General features: G+C 39.4%; 1 protein-coding gene across 3 annotated transcripts in view; it reads left to right on the plus strand.

Annotated features, from left to right (window-relative positions):
- Positions 1-20,737, plus strand: part of CSTPP1 (centriolar satellite-associated tubulin polyglutamylase complex regulator 1) — a 309,647-nt gene that overhangs the window by 76,400 nt on the left and 212,510 nt on the right. For all 3 annotated transcript variants that reach the window (XM_057507641.1, XM_057507639.1, XM_057507640.1), the window contains exon 2: positions 14,276-14,378. In XM_057507641.1, the coding sequence (XP_057363624.1) occupies positions 14,276-14,378 (103 nt within the window). The remainder of the gene's footprint in view (positions 1-14,275; positions 14,379-20,737) is intronic.

Below are 20,737 nucleotides of genomic sequence, written 5' to 3' on the forward strand. Positions count from 1 at the left end.
TTCCCCTCAGGATCTTGAGTGGATTAGGAAACAAGTCTCGGGTAAAATGTTAGAAGAGAGAAATTGGAGTAGGGACCAAGAAGGTAGATTGATCCTGCCAGAAGCATTAGGACAGTACATGCTTGCTAATCTGCATAAGTCCACCCATCTAGGCTAGAAAAAACTGCTCAGCCTTTTCCACTCTGCGCAGTTGGTGTTTCCCCACCAGAATGAGGCAGCTCGTCAGATCACGAGAGAATGCAGCAGCTGTGCAATGCTGAAACCAGCCCCAAGAGAGCCCCACCCGACAGGTACTCGAGAAAGGGAGAGGGCTCCCGGGAGGAGCTGAGAAATAGACTTCACCGAAGTAAAACCAGGGAAGTATGGGTACAAGTATTTGCTAGTTATAGTAGACACCTTCTCAGGGTGGGTAGAGGCTTTTCCAACCAAGCATGAGACAAGCCAGGTAGTAGCAAAAAGATTAATTGAAGAAATTATCCCCCGATATAGGGTCCCTGAAGCCATAGGTTCAGATAACAGCCCGGCTTTCGTTAGCAAGATCCTGTAGGGACTAGCCCAGGCTTTAGGGGTAGATTAGAAGTTACATTGTGCTTATAACCCTCAAAGCTCTGGGCAGGTAGAGAGAATGAATCGGACCTTGAAGGAGACCCTTTCTAAATTAGTATTAGAGACTGGCGGGGACTGGGTGACCCTCCTTCCCTTAGCCATCTTCCGTGCTCGAAACTCCCCCTATGTACATGGTTTAACTCCATTTGAGATAATGTATGGGGCTTCTCCACCCATAACTCGGCGAGTACAGCTTTCCGGGGCAGGGGACCCGGCCCCTGACTACCTGAATGTGTTGCAAGCTCTCGCTAAAATGCAACAAGAAATCTGGCCCCTGATTAGAGCATATTATGAAGGCGGGAAGATTCCGAGCCCGGAACATGGCATAGTCCCAGGGGACATGGTGTGGGTCAAGAGACACCGAGTGAGGACACTTGAGCCCAGGTAGAAGAGACCTTACGTTGTATTGTTTACCACCCCCACTGCCCTCAAAGTAGATGGTATCGCTCCCTGGGTGCATCACACCCACGTTCGGAAGGTCCTGCCTCATAAGGATCCAAGAGCCCGCGAGGAGGAGTAGAAGGTGCGGCAGCATCCTGCGAATCCTCTAAAACTACACCTAAGCCGAAGATGAAAGGGATCCTGCTGATAAGCGCCTTAATATGGACTTTCGAGGGAACCACATCTGTGAAGCTGATTCCAGAACCCGCAGGAAGACTGGGTTTGGGTCCGTCCGAGTTAGATAACCCCTTGTGGGAGATGGTGCAAGCAGTAGCAGAAACTCTGAACCACCCCACTCCCTCCTTCACTGATCCCTGTTGGTTATGCTACCCAGGTTCACCCCCCTTCTATGAGGCAGTCGGGATAAATGGCTCCTACACTATCAATGACTCCTATCCCACTCCTTGGGACAGGGGACCAAAGAGACTTACGATCGCTCAGGTCTCAATCGCTGGTACATGTGTAGGCACAGTCCCTACGGCCCAGAGTCAGTTATGCTCCTCCTATAATAACACCACGTGGGAGCCAGAAAAGTGGATTATACCCTCCTCGGGTTAGTGGCTCTGTTCAAAGGCAGGCCTCACCCCGGCCCTATCCACCCTTGTGTTCAATGCTAGCAGTGAGTTTTGTGTGCTCGTGGCCATTCTACCTCGCCTAATATATCGTTCTCATGAATCCCTCCTTTCTTTTTGGGAAGAAGTGCCGAGCCCCCACCGGAGAAAGAGGGAGCCTGTTACTGCCCTGACAATTGGGGCCCTCTTCTCCCTAGGGATAGCAGGGGCAGGCGCTGGGGTCACAGCTCTTGTAACTTGGGAACAGTGGCTTACAGCCCTGAGGCTGGCAATTGATAGGGACCTAGAACAACTCCGACAGACAATGTCAGACCTGGAGCAATCCCTCACTTCCTTGTCGGAGGTGGTTCTACAGAACCGAAGAGGCCTGGACCTCCTGTTCTTAAGAGAAAGTGGGCTGTGCGCAGCCTTAAAGGAAGAATGTTGTTTCTATGTAGACAAAACAGGTGCAGTAAAAGACTCCCTGGCCAAACTGAAGAAAGATCTAGAGAAGAGACGTAGAGAATATGAAAGTAGTGAAATCTAGTTTGAGTCTTGGTTCAAATACAAACCTTGGTTCGCTACCCTCCTCTCGGCCATTGCAGGGCCACTGGTCATCCTGCTGTTGCTGCTTACGATTAGCCCATGCATAATTAACAAGCTTGTTAAGTTTGTGCGGGAAAAGATTGACACTGTCCAACTTTTAGTCCTTCATCAAAGGTATCAGGCCCTAGATGCCGCTGTGGAAGATTCCTCAGTTTAGTCAAGAAAAGGGGGGAATGTAAAGGAATGCAGGAAACACCCTAGAGCGAGAGCCACCCAGTTTCCATACCCTAAGGGGGACGAAACTCATGACAAGACGTTAAGGGATGCTCGTGCAAAGGTCAGGCAAGCGGCGGGTCCCCGTTTCAACTTTATTGGTTAAAGCATGGGGTGTGTTTTAAATTCATTGGTTGTGGTAATGTATGAGCTTTGGTGTAATGGCTGTGGAAATCCTATATAATCTATACCTAAAGTTTCTTGGGGGTAGACAGCTCGGACTCGACCTGCGTGTCAGGGGAGGTGCTGTCGGCCCCAGCTAGCTGGCTGAATAAAGACTTTGCTTAGATTTACATCTCCGTGCCTGCGTGGCTTGTTGTCTAGAGAAGCCCTGGAGTCCCGAACCCTAACAGCCTTCACTTGTGTGATTCATACAAAGAATATGCAGTGTTTACTTATATTTTACTTAGATTGTTCAGTTCAGCATGTTGAAGTTATAAGTGCTTATCTTGGACAGTGATGCTATATGAGCAAGACATGGACACTTAGGCCTTAGTGTGAATTTCAGAACAGTACAGCCTTATGGGTACATGTTAGAAAACTTAATCCAGGTCTTGTATGGAAACCAAGGCAAAGCATAAGAGAAAAAATCAGCCTGAAATGGTTTTCCTTTTCCAGAGGGCAGCTAAGGTGCCGAGATATCTTTGCCTTCCGGGGGCACAGGTGTGCAGTTTTTTTCCTTTAATCACCCACATAAATTAAAGCCTATTCCTTCACATTTAAAAAATAATATAAAACAACACTCTCCATGTTTTATTGCCAGGCAAGAGCTTTGAACTTCTGTCTCACTGAAGTTTGATAAACTGCAAGGATTTTCCAGGATTGGGTGGTGCCCTTAACCACGGAGGGAACATTGAACTGATAAGAGCTGCAGGTGAAGGAAACCACCAGAGAGAAGCAATTAGAGAGAGCTCTTCTTACAAAGCTTGTGTGAAATTCTTTGCAGGGACAAACTTCTCCCTGCTTTCTGCTGGTTCTTTTAGCTCCTTCCTTTCACCCACAGATAAAAAGAGCACCAGGGCTTTCTGTTTCCACTTTGTGAACTAGGAATGGTGGGGTGGTTCTTTGTAAAAAAACCTTGACATTTGGGGACAAGTTCTGACTTCACACAAATGCTGATTTGCCTGCAGATGGGGACAGGGCACACGTACACATACACATTCACACACTCATGAATTCACATAGGCACAAATGGACCACATCTCATGATTTTTCTGTCAACATACTCCTCTGCCTTTGTACTCTGTATAAAATAGAGATCACATTTACTTCCAAAACCAATTATAAGAATGTCAGTGATGAGGCAGTGTGGTATAGTGCAAACAGCATGGGTTCTTTGTATGATACAAAACCGTGGTTTGAGTCTTAGTTTCTCTTCTTACTGGTTGTATGATCTTCAGCAAGTTATTTTAACTCTTTAAATCTCTGTTCGCCCTTTTGTAAAATGGAAGTAATCAAAATACCTATCATAGAAATGTTGTGAAGATGAAAAATAACACATGTAAAGACATTTCTTTTTCTTTTTTCTTTGCTTACCACCCCCCCTTTTTTTGGTGCAGAGTTTGTCTTCCAGAAAATCCTCCTTTTTTCCAAGAAAGACAAAAGTACTTTGATTCTAACTACTCTGAAAACTTTTTTCCCTTAAAGGACTTTCACATTGATTTTTAGTCCCTGGAGGTAGGGAGGAGAAGCAGCAGGAAGTAGAGTTCTTTCATGTCTACCTCAAAAAACAAAACAAAACAAACAAACCAATCCTGTCGTAACTAGGTTTATTTAAATCGTAAAAGCACTTATCATCTAAGGAAGAGATACTTTTGTAAGATCAAGATGAGTGGAAGGAGCAAAGGAAAATACAGAAATGAAAATATAGCTGATTTTAATATTAGTTTGGCCATTTTTCTTCCCAGTTTAACAAATACTTAACTATAAAACAATTGACGCCAGAGATTGGTGTGTACTGTCTCAAAACTTCACTCTCAGTTTTTACTCTCAGTTTTGGCCATTATTTAGAGAAATTGTTTTACAGTTGGATGAAATGTTGATGAAAGACTGATTTTGTTCTCACATGTTTTTGTTGATAGGTGGTTGGAGAATGTTTGCAGTTGTTGATAGTTGTTAGCTTTTGGAAGCACTCGTATCAATAAAATAAGTCATGGAATGTAAACAGATCATTCATCTGGACTTTAGGTTGGTGCAAATGTGATGAAACCTTAGGTCACCACTGTCAAATGAAGAAGACTCTTGCATACAGCTTGGGTAGATAGACTCTGTTGATTTATAATTTTCACTAGGCAGTCAGGACAATTGGAATAGTTTTTTGAAGTACCCATTTTTATAAATTTTTAATAACTCCTCCATATTTTTCTGAGGGATGAAACTATGAAAGAGACAAATGTCCATCTTAATAGCAACTTTATGGAATTGCCTTTTGGCAAGGATATTCACTACTTTTGTTTTGTTTTGTTCTTACTACTCCAGAAGAAAGTTTTGTTTGTTTGGTTGGTTTTTTAAGAATTTTGGATGGTAAATGAAAACACTAAATTGGAAGTTTCTATGTGAAGGTGCCAGGATAGGATACCATTGTTATACCTAGAGATAAAATTCAAGGAAGGAGAACAAAAGCATTTGAATACCTACTATATTAGAAACTCTAGCCCATGTCATTTACTGAAGTAACCTACCTCTCCATAACCCTTTGAAGTAGGCTTTTAAGAAAATACATTATCAGCAAACCAGACACTGGTGTTTTACAAGCATTATCTTATTTAATTCTCATAACCCTATGATGTAGGAACTAATAGAATTATTATTACAAATAGTAGTAGTATTATTATCCACATTTCACCATGAAGAAATAGTCTTGAACTGTAATTTGCTCAACATCACACAGCTAGGAATTGGTTTGGCTGAGAATGGAACTCTGATCTCTCTGAATTCCAAAGCCCAACTTAATCTCATAGTATTTAAGCACCAAGGGAACATGTTAAAAATCACTGGGCTCCAGTTACAAATTTAAGGTCATTAAGTCTGGGATGGTGCCAGATTATAAATCTGCATTTTTACAGAATACCTCAAGTGATTCAGATCAAGAAGTTGGTTGACCATACTTTGAGAAAGAGTTAAATTATGTTTCCATACTTCATGAACAAGAAAACTGATGCAGATTAAATAACGATCCAACATTAAGCTACCAATGACAGTCATGATTCAAACACAGATCTGTCTAATTCTAGTTTTAATAATCCTTTATTACAAGTTTATTAAACAATGATTAAGTCACATTTATGTCAATAAATGCAGAAAACATTGATAAATTGAGTCCAAGAGATCCCTTTTTAATTTATTGAATATAGTAGATATACAATATAATACTGGTTTCAGATTTACAACATAGTGATTAGACAATTATTTACATTACTAAATGCTCACCATGATAAGTGTAGTTACCATCTGTCAACATACAAAAAAATTACAGTATTATTGGCTGTATTGTCTGTGTGGTACTTCCATCCCTGTGACTAGTCTATTTTATAATTTGAAGTATGAATCTCTTTTTTTAAATTCATTTTATTATCATTAATCTACAGTTACATGAAGAACATTATGGGTACTAGACTCCCCCTTTCACCAAGTCCCCCCAAACAAACCCCATTACAGTCACTGTCTATCAGCATATTAAGATGCTGTAGACTCACTACTTATCTTCTCTGTGTTGCACATCCCTCCTTATGCCCCTCCCACATTATACATGCTAATTGAAAGGCCCCCTTACTTTTTCCCTGCCCTTATCCCTCCCTTCTCATCCCTCCTGCCCAGTCCCTTTCCCTTTGGTAACCATTAGTCCATTCTTGGGTTCTGTGATCCTGATACTTTTTTGTTCCTTCAGTTTTTCTTTGTTCTTATACTCCACATATGAGTGAAATCATTTGGTACTTGTCTTTCTACGCCTGGCTTATTTCACTGAGCATAATACCCTCTAGCTCCATCCATGTTGTTGCAAATGGTAGGATTTGTTTCCTTCTTATGGCTGAATAATATTCCATTGTGTATATGTACCACATCTTCTTTATCCATTCATCTATTGATGGACAGTTAGATTGCTTCCATTTCTTGGCTATTGTAAATAAAGCTGCGATAAACATAGGGATGCATCTGTCTTTTTCAAACTGGGCTGCTGCATTCTTAGGGTAAATTCCCAGAAGTTAAATTCCTGGGTCAAATGGTATTTCTATTTTGAGCTTTTTGAGGAACCTCCATACTGCTTTCCACAATGGTTGAACTAATTTGCATTCCCACCAGCAGTGTAGGAGTGTTCCCCTTTCTCCACAACCTCGCCAACATTTGTTGTTGTTTGTCTTTTGGATGGTGGCGATCCTTACTGGTGGGAGGTTATATCTCATTGTGGTTTTAATTTGCATTTCTCTGATAACAAGCGATGTGGAGTATCTTTTCATGAGTCTGGTGTCCATCTGAATTTCTTCTTTGGAGAAGTGTCTGTTCATATCCTCTGCCCATTTTTAAATTGGATTGTTCACTTTTTGTTTGTTGAGGTGCATGAGCTCTTTATATATTTTGGATGTCATCCCCTTATCGGATCTGTCATTTATGAATATATTCTCCCATACTGTAGGGTACCTTTTTGTTCTACTGATGGTGTCCTTTGCTGTACAGAAGGTTTTCAACTTGACATAGTCCCACTTGTTCATTTTTGCTTTTCTTTTCCTTGCCCGGGTAGATATGTTCATGAAGAAGTCACTCATGTTCATGTCCAAGAGGTTTTTGCCTATGTTTTTTTCTAAGAGTTTTATGGTTTGATGACTTACATTCAGATCTTTGATCCATTTTGAATTTACTTTTGTGTATGGGGTTAGACAGTGATCCAGTTTCATTCTCTTACATATAGCTGTCCAGTTTTGCCAGCACCATCTGTTGAAGAGACTGTCATTTCTCCATTGTATGTCCATGGCTCCTTTATCATATATTAATTGACCATATATGTTTGGGTTAATATCTGGGGTCTCTATTCTGTCCCACTGGTCTGTGTCTCTGTTCTTGTGCCAGTACCAAATTGTCTTGATTACTGTGGCTTTGTAGTAGAGCTTGAAGTTGGGGAGTGAGATCCGCCCCATTTTATTCTTCCTTCTCAGAATTGCTTTCACTATTCAGGGTCTTTGGTGTTTCCATATGAATTTTTGAACTATTTGTTCTAGTTCGTTGAAGAATGTTGTTGGTAATTTGATAGGGATTGCATCAAATCTGTATATTGCTTTGGGCAGGACGGCCATTTTGACTATATTAATTCTTCCTAGCCAAGAGCATGGGATGAGTTTCCTTTTGTTAGTGTCCTCTTTAATTTCTCTTAAGAGTGTCTTATAGTTTTCGGGGCATAGGTCTTTCACTTCTTTGGTTAGGTTTATTCCTAGGTATTTTATTATTTTTGATGCAGTTGTGAATGTAATTGTTTTCCTGATTTCTCTTTCTATTAGTTCATTGTTAGTGTATAGGAAAGCCACAGATTTCTGTGTGTTAATTTTGTATCCTGCAACTTTGCTGCATTCTGATATCAGTTCTAGTAGTTTTGGGGTGGAGTCTTTAGGGTTTTTCATGTACAATATCATGTCATCTGCAAATAGTGACAGTTTAACTTCCTCTTCACCAATCTGGATTTCTTGTATTTCTTTGTTTTGTCTAATTGCCATGGCTAGGACCTCCAGTACTATGTTGAATAACAGTGGGGAGAGTGGGCCTCCCTGTCTTGTTCCTGATCTCAGAGGAAAAGCTTTCAGCTTATCACTGTTCTGTATGATTTTAGTTGTGGTTTTATCATATATGGCCTTTATTATGTTTAGGTACCTGCCCTCTATACCCATTTTGTTGAGAGGTTTTATCATGAATGGATGTTCAATTTTGCCAAATGCTTTTTCACCATCTATGGAGATGATCATGTGGTTTTTGTCCTTCTTTTTGTTTATGTGGTGGATGATGTTGATGGATTTTTAAATGTTGTACCATCCTTGCATCCCTGGGATGAATCCCACTTGGTCATGGTGTATCCTTTTGATGTATTTTTGAATTCGGTTTGTTAATATTTTGTTGAGTATTTTTGCATCTACGTTCATCAGGGATATTGGTCTGTAATTTTCTTTTTGGGTGGGGTCTTTGCCTGGTTTTGGTATTAGGGTGATGTTGGCTTCATAGAATGAGTTTGGGAGTATTCCCTCCTCTTCTATTTTTTGGAAAACTTTAAGGAGAATGGATATTATATTGTATGTCTAATAAAATTCTGAGGTAAATCCATCTGGCCTGGGTTTTTGTTTCTTGGGTAGTTTTTGATTACTGCTTCAATTTCTTTGCTCGTAATTGGTTTGTTTAGATTTTGTGTTTCTTCCTTGGTCAGTGTTGGAAGGTTGTATTTTTCTACAAAGTTGTCCACTTCTTCTAGGTTTTCCAGCTTCTTAGCATATAGGTTTTCATAGTAGTCTCTAATAATTCTTTGTATTTCTGTTGGGTCCGTCGTGATGTTTCCTTTCTCATTTCTGATTCTGTTGATGTGTGTTGATTCTCTTTTTCTCTCAATAAGTCTGGCTAGAGGCTTATCTATTTTGTTTATTTTCTCAAAGCACCAGATCCTGGTTTCATTGATTTTTTTTCTATTGTTTTATTCTTCTCAATTTTATTTATTTCTTCTCTGATCTTTATTATGTTCCTCCTTCTGCTGACTTTAGGCCTCATTTGTTCTTCTTTTTCCAATTTTGATAATTGTGTCTTTAGACTATTCATTTGGGTTTGTTCTTCCATCTTTAAATATGCCTGGATTGCTATATACCTACCTCTTAAGACTGCTTTTGCTGCATCCCACAGAAGTTGGGGCTTTGTGTTGTTGTCATTTATTTCCGTATATTACAGGATCTCCATTTTAATTTGGTTGTTGATCCATTGACTATTTAGGAATGTGTTGTTAAGCCTCCATGTGTTTGTGAGCCGTTTTGCTTTCTTTGTACAATTTATATCTAGTTTTATACCTTTGTGGTCTGAAAAGTTGGTTGGTAGAATTTCAGTCTTTTGGAATTTACTGAGGCTCTTTTTGTGGCCTAGTATGTGGTCTATTCTGGAGAATGTTCCATGTGCACTTGAGAAGAATGTGTATCCTGTTGCTTTTGGGTGTAGAGTTCTATAGATATCTATTAGGTCCATCTGTTCTAGTGTGTTGTTCAGTGCCTCTGTGTCTTTACTTATTTTCTGTCTGGTGGATCTGTCCTTTGAAGTGAATGGTGTGTTGAAGTCTCCTAAAATGAATGCATTGCATTCTATTTCCTCCTTTAATTCTGTTAGTATTTGTTTCACATATGCTGGTGCTCCTGTGTTGGGTGCATATATATTTATAATGGTTATATCCTCTTGTTGGACTGAGCCCTTTATCATTATGCAACATCCTTCTTTATCTCTTGTTAGTTTCTTTGTTTTGAAGTCTATTTTGTCTGATACTAGTACTGCAACACCTGCTTTTTTCTCCTATTGTTTGTATAAAATATCGTTTTCTGTCACTTGACTTTTAGTCTGTGCATGTCTTTGGGTTTGAGGTGCGTCTTTTGTAAGCAGCATATAGATGGGTCTTGGTTTTTTTTATCCATTCAGTTACTCTATGTCTTTTGATTGGTGCATTCAGTCCATTTACATTTAGGGTGATTATCTATAGGTATGTACTTATTGCAATTTCAGGCTTTAGATTCGTGGTTACCAAAGGTTCCAGGTTACTTTCCTTACTATCTAAGAGTCTGACTTAACTCCCTTAGTATGCTGTTACAAACACAATCTAAAGGTTCTTTTGTATTTCTCCTCCTTTTTCTTCCTCCTTCATTCTTTATATATTAGGTATCAAATTCTGTACTTTTTGTCTATCCCTTGATTGACTTTGAGGATAGTTAATTTAATTTTGCATTTGTGCCATAATTAGCTGTTCTACTTCCTTTGCTGTGGTTTTATTACCTCTGGTGACAGCTATTCAACCTTAGGAACACTTCCATCTATAGCAGTCCCTCCAAAATAGACTGTAGAGATGGTTTGTGGGAGGTAAATTCTCTCAGCTTTTGCTTATCTGGAAATTGTTTAATCCCTCCTTCAAATTTAAATGACAATCTTTCCAGATAAAGTAATCTTGGATCCAAGCCCTTCTGCTTCATGGCATTAAATACATGATGCCACTCCCTTCTGGCCTGTAAGGTTTCTGCTGAGAAGTCTGATGTTAGCCTGATGGGCTTTCCTTTGTATGTGATCTTATTTCTGCCTCTGGCTGCTTTTAACAGTCTGTCCTTATCCTTGATCTTTCCCATTTTAATTACTATGTGTCTTTGTGGTGTCTTCCTTGGGTCCCTTGTGTTGGGAGATCTGTAGATCTCCATGGCCTGAGAGACTATCTCCTTCCCCAGATTAGGGAAGTTTTCAGCAATTACCTCCTCAAGGACACGTTCTATCCCTTTTTCTCTGTTCTTCTTCTTCTGGTATCCCTGTAATGTGAATATTGTTCCACTTGGATTGGTCACACAGTTCTCTCAATATTCTTTCATTTTTAGAGATTCTTTTTTCTCTCTGTGCCTCAGTGTCTTTGTATTCATCTTCTCTAGTTTCTATTTCATTTATTGTCTCCTCCACCATATCCAACCTGCTTTTAATACCCTCCATCGTGCTCTTTGACAATTGGATCTCCATCCTGAATTCATTCCTGAGTTCTTGGATGTCTTTCCTTACCTCCATTAGAATGTTGATGATTTTTATTTTGAACTCCCTTTCAGGAAGAGTCACGAGGTCCATATCATTTAAGTCTTTCTTGGTAGTTGTATTAATAATTTTACTCTGGACAAGGTTCCTTTGGCATTTCATGTTTGTATGTGGCGCCCTCTAGTGTCCAGAAGCTCTATTCTGGAGTTGCTCAGCCCCTGAAGCAATGTTGGTGGTCGCAGGGAAGCGGTACTGGTGCCTGGGGGGAAGAAAGAGGTGTTCCCCGCCTCCCGGCTGCTGTGCCTGTGTCCACTGCCTGGGCCAGTGAGCCCATCACAGAGGTATAAGTTTTTGTCCCAAAGCAGCCGGATATGGATCCCTGTATTCCACAAGCAGCCGGAATCCCAGTCTCACCAGGAACTCTGCCTGTATTAACTTTCCAACCTGGTAGTCGTGCGAGTCTCATGAAAGCACCATGAAATGTAGGTTTGTGCTCCCAGAGCAGATCTCCGAGCTAGGTATTCAGCAGTCCCAAGCCTTCCACTCCCTCCTTGCTCTGTTTCTCTTCCTCCTGGTGGTGAGCTTGGGTGGGGGAAGGTCTCTCGTCCCATGGAGCCACAGCTCTGGTACGTTACCCCGTTTGGTGAGGTCTGCTCTTTTCTCCAGGTGTATGCTGTCTGATGCCATCCTCTTTCCTGTTGCTCTCTCAGGATTAGTTGTGCCAACTATATTTTTTAACTGTATCCAGTTTTAGGAGGAAGCCTCTGTCTCTCCTCTCATGCCACCATCTGTAATGAAGTATCCCATGTTCTTTTTTTTTATTAAGGTATCAGTGATATACACTCTTATGAAGGTTTCACATAATCAACATTGTGGTTACCATATTCACCCATATTATCAAGTCTCCCCCACACCCCATTGCAGTCACTGTCCAACGTAGTAAGATGCCACAGTCACTACTTATCTTCTCTGTGCTACACTGTCTTCCCCATGACTCCCCCACACACAGCATGTGTGCCTATCATAACGCCCCTCAATCCCCTTCTCCCTCCCTCCCCATTCATCCTCCCCTGCCCCTGCTCTTTGGTAACCACTAGTCCCTTCTTGGAGTCTGTGAGTCTGCTGCTATTTTGTTCCTTCAGTTTTGCTTTGTTATTATACTCCACAAATGAATGAAGTCATTTGTTACTTATCTTTCTCTGCCTGGCTTATTTCACTGAGCATAATACCCTCTAGATCCATCCATGCTGTTGCTAATAGTAGGATTTGTTTTCTTCTTATGGCTGAATAATATTCCATTGTATGTATGTACGACCTCTTCTTTATCCATTCATCTACTGATGGACACTTAGGTTGCTTCCATTTCTTGACTATTGTAAATAGTGCTGCGATAAGCATAGGTGTGCATATGCCTTTTTGAAACTGGGCTCCTGCATTCTTAGGGTAAATTCCTAGAAGTGGAATTCCTGGGTCAAATGGTATTTCTATTTTTAGTTCTTTGAGGAACCTCCATATTGCTTTGCACAATGGTTAAATAATTTACATTCCTACCAGCAGTGTAGGAGTGTGCCCCTTTCTCCACATCCTCACCAGCATTTGTTGTTGCTTGTCTTTTGGATGTTGGCCATCCTAACTGGTGTGAGGTGATATCTCATTTACATTTCCCTGATAATTAACAATGTGCAGCATCTTTTCCTGTGCCTGTTGGCCATCTGAATTTCTTCTTTGGGGAAGTGTCTGTTCATATCCTCTGCCCATTTTTTTTGTTATCATTAATCTGCAATTACATGAAGAACATTATGTTTACTAGGCTCTCCCCTACACCAAGTCCCCCCCACAAACCCCATTACAGTCACTGTCCATCCCTCTGCCCATTTTTTAATTGGGTTATTTGCTTTTTGGGTGTTGAGGCATATGTGTTCTTTATGTATTTTGGATGTTAACCTCTTGTCGTATATGTCATTACAAATATATTCTCCCACCCATGTTCTTATTATTTACCAAGGTTGATTACTTATAACACCATTAACTGAAATTTTCATGGTCCTTAAACTTTTCCAGTGACTTTTAAATATTAAATAAATACAGTTTTTGGTTTTTTGGGGTTTTTCTGCAGTCCCATCATCCACACTTTAGGCATGGAATAAAAACTTCCTGTGATAAGTTTCTGAAACATTCAGATGTGGGAGAGGGTAGGAGGAGGTGGGAAGGAAAGAATTTACAGGTGTATCTGTTAAGTGGTTCTAAAGCTCCACATCCCCATCACTGAAAGAGAAGGGTTGATGTTACTGCCAGTTAGATGGCAGTAAGTCACATTCTGCACTGCCTCCCATTCTACCTTTTGAGACAATAGCTGTTAGGGCCAGCAGGTTTGGCTTGTTATCCTGCCTGAGGGTTTTAACCCCAGGCAAGTTCACTATGGATTCAGTGAGAATGAAAAATGACAATGAAACATTCTTGTGGTAAAAGGGTTTATACCTGGCTTTTCTCTCACAGCAGTTGGTCAAGCACTAGAATCATGTCTGCATCCAGCAGTCTACAGGTCCATAATCCACCTCCATCTCTGCCTCAGCACAGAGCACTGGGTTGAGCTCTTTATATAGTGACTCAGTCAATAATAGCTTATTGCCTACAGGTGTGGAAGTATTAGCCTAACAGTAGGCCAATTACATCATCAAGTAGTTTAGGGTCAGGTGAGAATCCTGGTCAGAGGAACTTCAATTTTCTCCACATTTGCCCATTCTAGTCTACTTGTTGGGGCTGAACCAACACCTTGATTAACTTTTATGGCTTCCTACTGAGCTTGGGAGGGCTTTTATTTAATTAATTAAAGTATCATTGATATACAGTCTTATGAAGGTTTCACATGAACAACATTGTGGTTTCAACATTCACCCATATTATCAAGTCCTTAGCCGCCCCATTGCAGTCACTGTCTGTCAGTGTAGTAGGATTCTATAAAGTCATTACTTGTCTTCTCCATGCTCTACTGCCTTCCCCATGACCTACCTATATTGTGATTGCTAATTATAGTGCCACTTAATCCCCTTCTCCCTCCCTCCACATCCACCCTCCCCAGTCCCTTCAGGAGGGCTTTTATTTTATTTTATTGTCTCTCACTTTCTCTCTTTCTGTTTTTGCAGCCCAGCAACATGTCCTCACATACATGGAGGATGCAGTGTGCCAACTTCTAGAGAACAAGGAAGATATTAGCCAGCATGGCATTGCCAGGTTCTTTACTGAATAGTAAGTACATGAGTGCTTTGCTAATAATGCAAGCCCAGAGGAGGTACTTGGAAGCAGACACGGTACAGGAAGAATCAAGCAGGGACAATGCTGATTATGTAGTGGCAGTGACTTAGTTTTGGTAGTTTGGAAGAAGGCTGCCCAAACATGTTTTGCAACATGCCTTTAGTGAAGCTAATTTTGTCCACTGATAAGTCTCATGAATGGTCATGACTACGGTCTCTCAACAACTGCCTCTTTGATCTATTAGATCGTTTTTAGGTCCCTCTTATACTTTTTAACTTTATCCATTATTCAGAATATTCACTCGGACTTCCTTTAGTCAGTGTTCCTTTAACCTGTGTTTTACATAGCTGGCTTTTCTCATAGAAATCCTTACGAGTATCATCCTGCACAGTTTTCTTTCTGCAGGCTGCTGTGTCAATCTTTTAATGATTAAGGGTATTTATGCAGGCAGGTCTTTCATAGATTATATCTTTGAAGAGTCATGTTTCTTTTTAAAATATGCCTAGAGTGTGTAAAAATCATGATGATTACTACTTTTTTTATATCACAGAACTATTTTTAGGCTGAATGAGATAATCAATTTAAAACACATTGTAATGATAAAAGGATGTACTAAATAAATACAAAACATTTTTATTACCAAAATGGCATCACATATTTATATAATCATTTTGATTCTCTTTTTTTTCCCCCTGGTATTAGGAGCATTCTAAGAAAGGATGAGTAGCCTTTTACAGGCTTCTGTTTAAGGTGAACCATAAATTCAAGTCCATCCTCTTTGAAAATGGATTGTTTTTCTTTCTGTTCTCCAGAGGTTCCTTGAAAATTAGGCAGTTAGTCCAATGGCTTAAAGTTGTTTTGCTATTAGAGGAATTCTTGACTCCCCAGCTCTTTTGCTGAGCTATATAGTCTTAAGAATAAAGTCTAGATTTCTTATGGCTTGGCTTGGAATTTCAAGTTCCTGAGGAAAAAAGGCTTTCTATGAGCAGAGCAGCTCCCTTCTCCCAGTCTTGTAAAGGAAGAAGAAATAGAGAAAGGAATCTTACAAGCTGAAGCAAATGAGTTAGGCAGAAAATAAAGACAAATTGGATAGTCTTGCTTGCTTTTAGAACTGACAGCCCAAAGGGTCAAATTTCTAGGCCATTCAATCTGTACCAATTATCTTGAGGCTCCTTGTCAAGTGAAATATTATTCTTCTGGGGGCAATACTATTCTGGCTTTTCTCATTTTATTCCACCCCACCCCCTCCATCTCCTTTATAAGTTTTTTCCTCCTGTAACTGGTTCCTTAAGGGTAGGCATCATTTCTTATTCATCTTTGTACTTATTAACACTAAAGAGATGTTAGGTAAATGTTTATTGAATCTACAACTGTATCTGTATTTTAAGTTATTGCATACTATCTACTCTTTTTTTTCTTTTTATTAAGGTGTCATTGATATACACTCTTATGAAGGTATAACATGAAAAACATTGTGGTTACTATATTCACCCATATTATCAAGCCCCCCCACCATAGCCCATTGAAGTCACTGCCCATCAGTGTAGTAAGATGCCACAGAGTCACTACTTGTCTTCTCTGTGCCACACTGTCTTCCCCATGATCCCCGCCACACCAGTTGTGCCAATCATAATACCCCTCAATCCCCTTCTTCCTCCCTCCCAACCCAGCCTCCCCTACCCCTCCCCTTTGGTAACCACTAGTCCCTTCTTGGAGTCTGTGAGTCCACTGCTGATTTGGTCCTTCAGACTTGCTTCGTTGTTATACTCCGCAAATGAGGGAAATCATTTGGTATTTGTCTTTCTCTGCCTGACTTAGTTCACTAAGCATAATACCCTCTAGCTCCATCCATGTTGTTGCAAATGGTAGGATTTGTTCTCTTTGTTATGGCTGAATAGTATTCCATTGTGCATATATACCACATCTTCTTTATCCATTTATATACTGATGGACACTTAGGTAACTTCCGTATCTTGGCTATTGTAAATAGTGCTGTGATAAACATAGGGGTACATATGACCTTTTGAATTTAAGAACTTGTTTTCTTTCAGTAAATTCCTTGGAGTGAAATTCCTGGGTCAAATGGTATTTCTATTTTGAGTTTTTTGAGGAACCTCCATATTGCTTTCCATAATGGTTGAACTAGTTTACATTCCCACTAGCAGTGTAGGAGAGTTCCCCTTTCTCCACATCCTTGCTAGCATTTGTTCTTCCTAGTGTTTCTGATGTTGGCCATCCTAACTAGACTGAGGTGATATCTCATTGTGGTTTTAATTTCCATTTCCCTGATAGTGATATGGAGCATCTTTTCATGTGCCTGTTGGCGATCTGAATTTCTTCTTTGGACAAGTGTCTGCCCATTTTTTAATAGGGTTATTTGGTTTTTGGTGTTGACGTGTGTGAGTTCTTTATATATTTTGGATGTTAACCCCTTGTCGGACATGTCATTTACAAATACATTCTCCCATACTGTAGGATGCCTTTTTGTTTTGTTTATGGTGTCCTTTGCTGTACAGAGGCTTTTTAGCTTGATGTATTCCCATTTGTTCATTTTTTATTTTGTTTCCCTTACCCAAGGAGAAGCATTCAGAAAAAAGTTGCTCGTGTTTATATTCAATAGATTTTTGCCGATGTTTTCTTTTAAGAGTTTTATAGTTTCATGACTTACATTCAGGTCTTTGATCCATTTCTAGTTTACTTTTGTGTATTGGGTTAGACAATAATCCAGTTTCATTTTCTTGCATGTAGCTGTCCAGTTTTGCCAACACCAGTTGTTGTTCATACTATCTACTCTTATTCTTGATCTTGTTACTAATAAGGATACTATCTTCTGTCTTTTTTGTTGATTCTTTCTGATAAAGCTCTATATTCTGCCATTTAAGAAGCTGTGTACTAGCAGAGGACACCATCAGCAGAACAAGAAGACATCTTACAGTGCGGGAGAATATATTTGTAAATGACATATTTAATAAGGGGTTAACATCCAAAATACATAAAGAACTCACACACCTCAACATCTAAGAAGCAAATAACCCGATTAAAAAATGGGCAGAGGATATGAACAAACACTTGTCCAAAGAAGAAATTCAGATGGCTAACAGACACATGAAAAGATGCTCCACATTGCTAATTATCAGGGAAGTGCAAATTAAAACCACAATGAGATATCACCTCACACCAGTTAGTATGGCCAACATAGAAAAGAGTAGGAACAACAAGTGCTGGTGAGAATATAGAGAAAGGGGAACCCTCCTACACTGCTGGTGGAAATGTAAACTAGTTCAACCATTATGGAAAGCAATACGGATGTTCCTCAAAAAAACTAAAAACAGAAATACCACTTGATGCAGGAATTCCACTCCTAGGAATTTACCCAAAGAAAATAACTTCTCAGATTCAAAAAGACATATGCACCCCCTGTGTTTTCACAGCACTATTTATAATAGCCAAGATATGGAAGCAACCTGTGTCCATCAGTAGATGAATGGGTAAAGAAGATGTGATACATATACACAATGAAATACTATTCGGCCATAAGAAAGAAACAAATCCTATCAATTGCAACAACTTGGATGGAGCTAGAGGGTATTATGCTCAGTGAACTAAGTCAGGCAGAGAAAGACAAATACCAAATGATTTCCCTCATTTCTGGAGTATAACAACAAAGCAAAACTGAAGGAACAAAATAGCAGCAGACTCACAGACTCCAAGAAGGGACTAGTGGTTATCAAAGGGGAGGGGTGGGGAAGAATGGGTGGGGAGGGAGGGAGAAGGGGGTTTTGGGGTATCATGATTGGTGCACATGGTGTGTGGGGGGTCACGGAGAAGATGGTGTAGCCCAGAGAAGACAAATAGGGACTCTGTGGCATCTTACTACATTGATGGACAGTGACTGCAATTGGGTATGGGGGGGACTCAATAATAAGGGTGAATGTAATAACCACATTGTTTTTCTTGTGAAACCTTCATAAGAGTGTATATCAATGATACTTTAATTTAAAAAATAGAAAATATAAAAAAAGAAGCTGTGTTCCTAATTACAACCCTTAAATAGAATTCGTGCCTCATATCAAATTTACCAAGTATCATAATTCTTCCAAGTGGTAAAGATACCTCAAGACAAATGCTGGGCATAGAAGCCACAGGGCATAAATATGCAAAGAAGTAAAAAGCTAACCTTTTCAAACAATAAGGCTTCTTACTCACTTACCAACTTTACATTTCCCTGTATGGCCCTGGAAGATGACTGGTTAGCCAGAGACGGGTAAGATTCCTCAAGGGAGGAACAACCTAAGACAGGCAGTCGCAGGGGGGCCATCAGGTGAGAAATTGGGGATCAACAGAGGTGAGGCTTAGAACCTCACCCCCCCTGTTCTGAGAGAAATCTTCTGCATACGTGGATGTTTTATTGCCCTTGTCTAGCTTGGATTAACACATAGTCTACAGGCACACACCTGATCATCTACATTTGCTCTCTTACAACACTAAGTTTTCTACCTTTATCTTACATCTACCTACCACTTCAGCATTTTATTAAAAATAATAATAATAAAGAGAGAAATTTATATGTATCCACATATAAATCAAGTATAAAAATCAAATGAGTATTCATATTTGAACTGTTTATAGTTCATAATGCATGAGCAAAACCAAAAGTTTCTGTGATGACTGCCCTTGTACTGTTCACCATGTAACTTATTCACTATGTAAGAATTTGTTCTCCATGTAAGAACTTGTTCGTTATGCTTCAGAAGATTGGAGACTGACGAAAATTAGGCTTGGAGTGGATTAATGATTGTGCATTGAGCATTGACTCCCCTATACAGAATTTTATTGTTGTTAACAACCATTTGATCAATAAATATGAGAGATGCCCTCACAAAAACAAACAAAAAAAAGTACACACTTCCAATTGTAAAATAAATAAGTAACCGGGATGTAATGTATAGCATAAGGAATATAGTCAAAATATTGTAAAACTTGGTATGGTGATAGCTGGTACCTAGAATTATCATGTATATAAATGTTGAATCACTGTGTTGTACACCTGAAACTAATGTAATGTAATACTGTGTGTCAACTACCCTTCAATAAAAAATAATTATCTACAAAAAAAAAGAAGCTGTGTACCATGTATGTAACACCTCAAAAGTGAACCTCATTGGTCTATGTAACTAATACTGAACTCTAGAGTTCCAGTGATTAGAGATTATGACTATTTCAGAATGTTATCAAATGCTGTTGATTATAGCTTTTATCTACCAATGCATTGTTGAAAAAAATCAAGATTTTCCACAGTGCTGATAGAAATTTCTTGCCAAGTGAGCTGTTCTTGAAATTACATTACATATGTGAGTGGCATATACCTGACACTTCTATAACTCTAAGACACCATATTGGCCTGAACCAAATTATTTTGAGGTGAACTAGCATCAAAGCTCCAAAATCCTTTAAAAAAAAGTGTTTGAAATATGTATGTATAATAGAATGGGAAATAGTTTTCCATGGACATGAATGGTAGAAGCTCCTGATTTTACTTTGTGAATTTTATTAATCTAGTGAAAATTCTTCTTTCTCAGGCCTCAGGTTTATATTGATTTACACAGCATAAGAAAAAGAGCACTGCCGTAGAAAGAAGAGTTCCTTATTGTTAGAAGTTCTCATTTGGTTTCTCAAAAACTAAAAATAGAAATACCCTATGACCCAGTAATTCCACTTCTAGGAATGTACCCAAAGAAAACAAAATCACTGATTTGAAAAGACACACGCACCACTATGTTTACTGCTGCATTATTTACAATAGCCAAGATATGGAAACTACCTAAGTGTCTATCAATAAATGAAGGGATAAAGAAAATGTGGTACATATACTCAATGGAATATTATTCAGCCATAAATTTTAAAAAATCCTGCCATTTGCAACAGCATAGACCTAGAGGGTACTATGCTAAGTAAAATAAACCTGGCAGAGAAAGACAAATACCATATGACTTCACTTATATGTGGAATCTAAAAAAAAAAATGAATAGAGTCATAGACCAGAGAAGAAACTGATGGTTCCTATCGTGGAGGTTGGGGGGAAATAGGTGAAGGGGATAAAGAGGCACAAAATTCCAATTATAATTAGTCACAGGGATAAAATTCAGCATAGGGAATACAGTCAATGATATTGTAATATCTTTGTATGTAGGTAGATAGTAACTACACTTATCTGGGTGAGCATTTAATAAGTAGATAGTGTCAAAGCACTATGTTGTATGACTGAAACCAATATAGTATTGTATATCAACTATACTTCAATTTTTTAAAAAGGACATCCTCACTCTACAATCTTAGGGAAATTTCTGAAATTT

Source organism: Manis pentadactyla, chromosome 9, assembly GCF_030020395.1.
Source record: "Manis pentadactyla isolate mManPen7 chromosome 9, mManPen7.hap1, whole genome shotgun sequence".
NCBI classification, from domain to species: Eukaryota; Metazoa; Chordata; class Mammalia; order Pholidota; family Manidae; genus Manis; species Manis pentadactyla.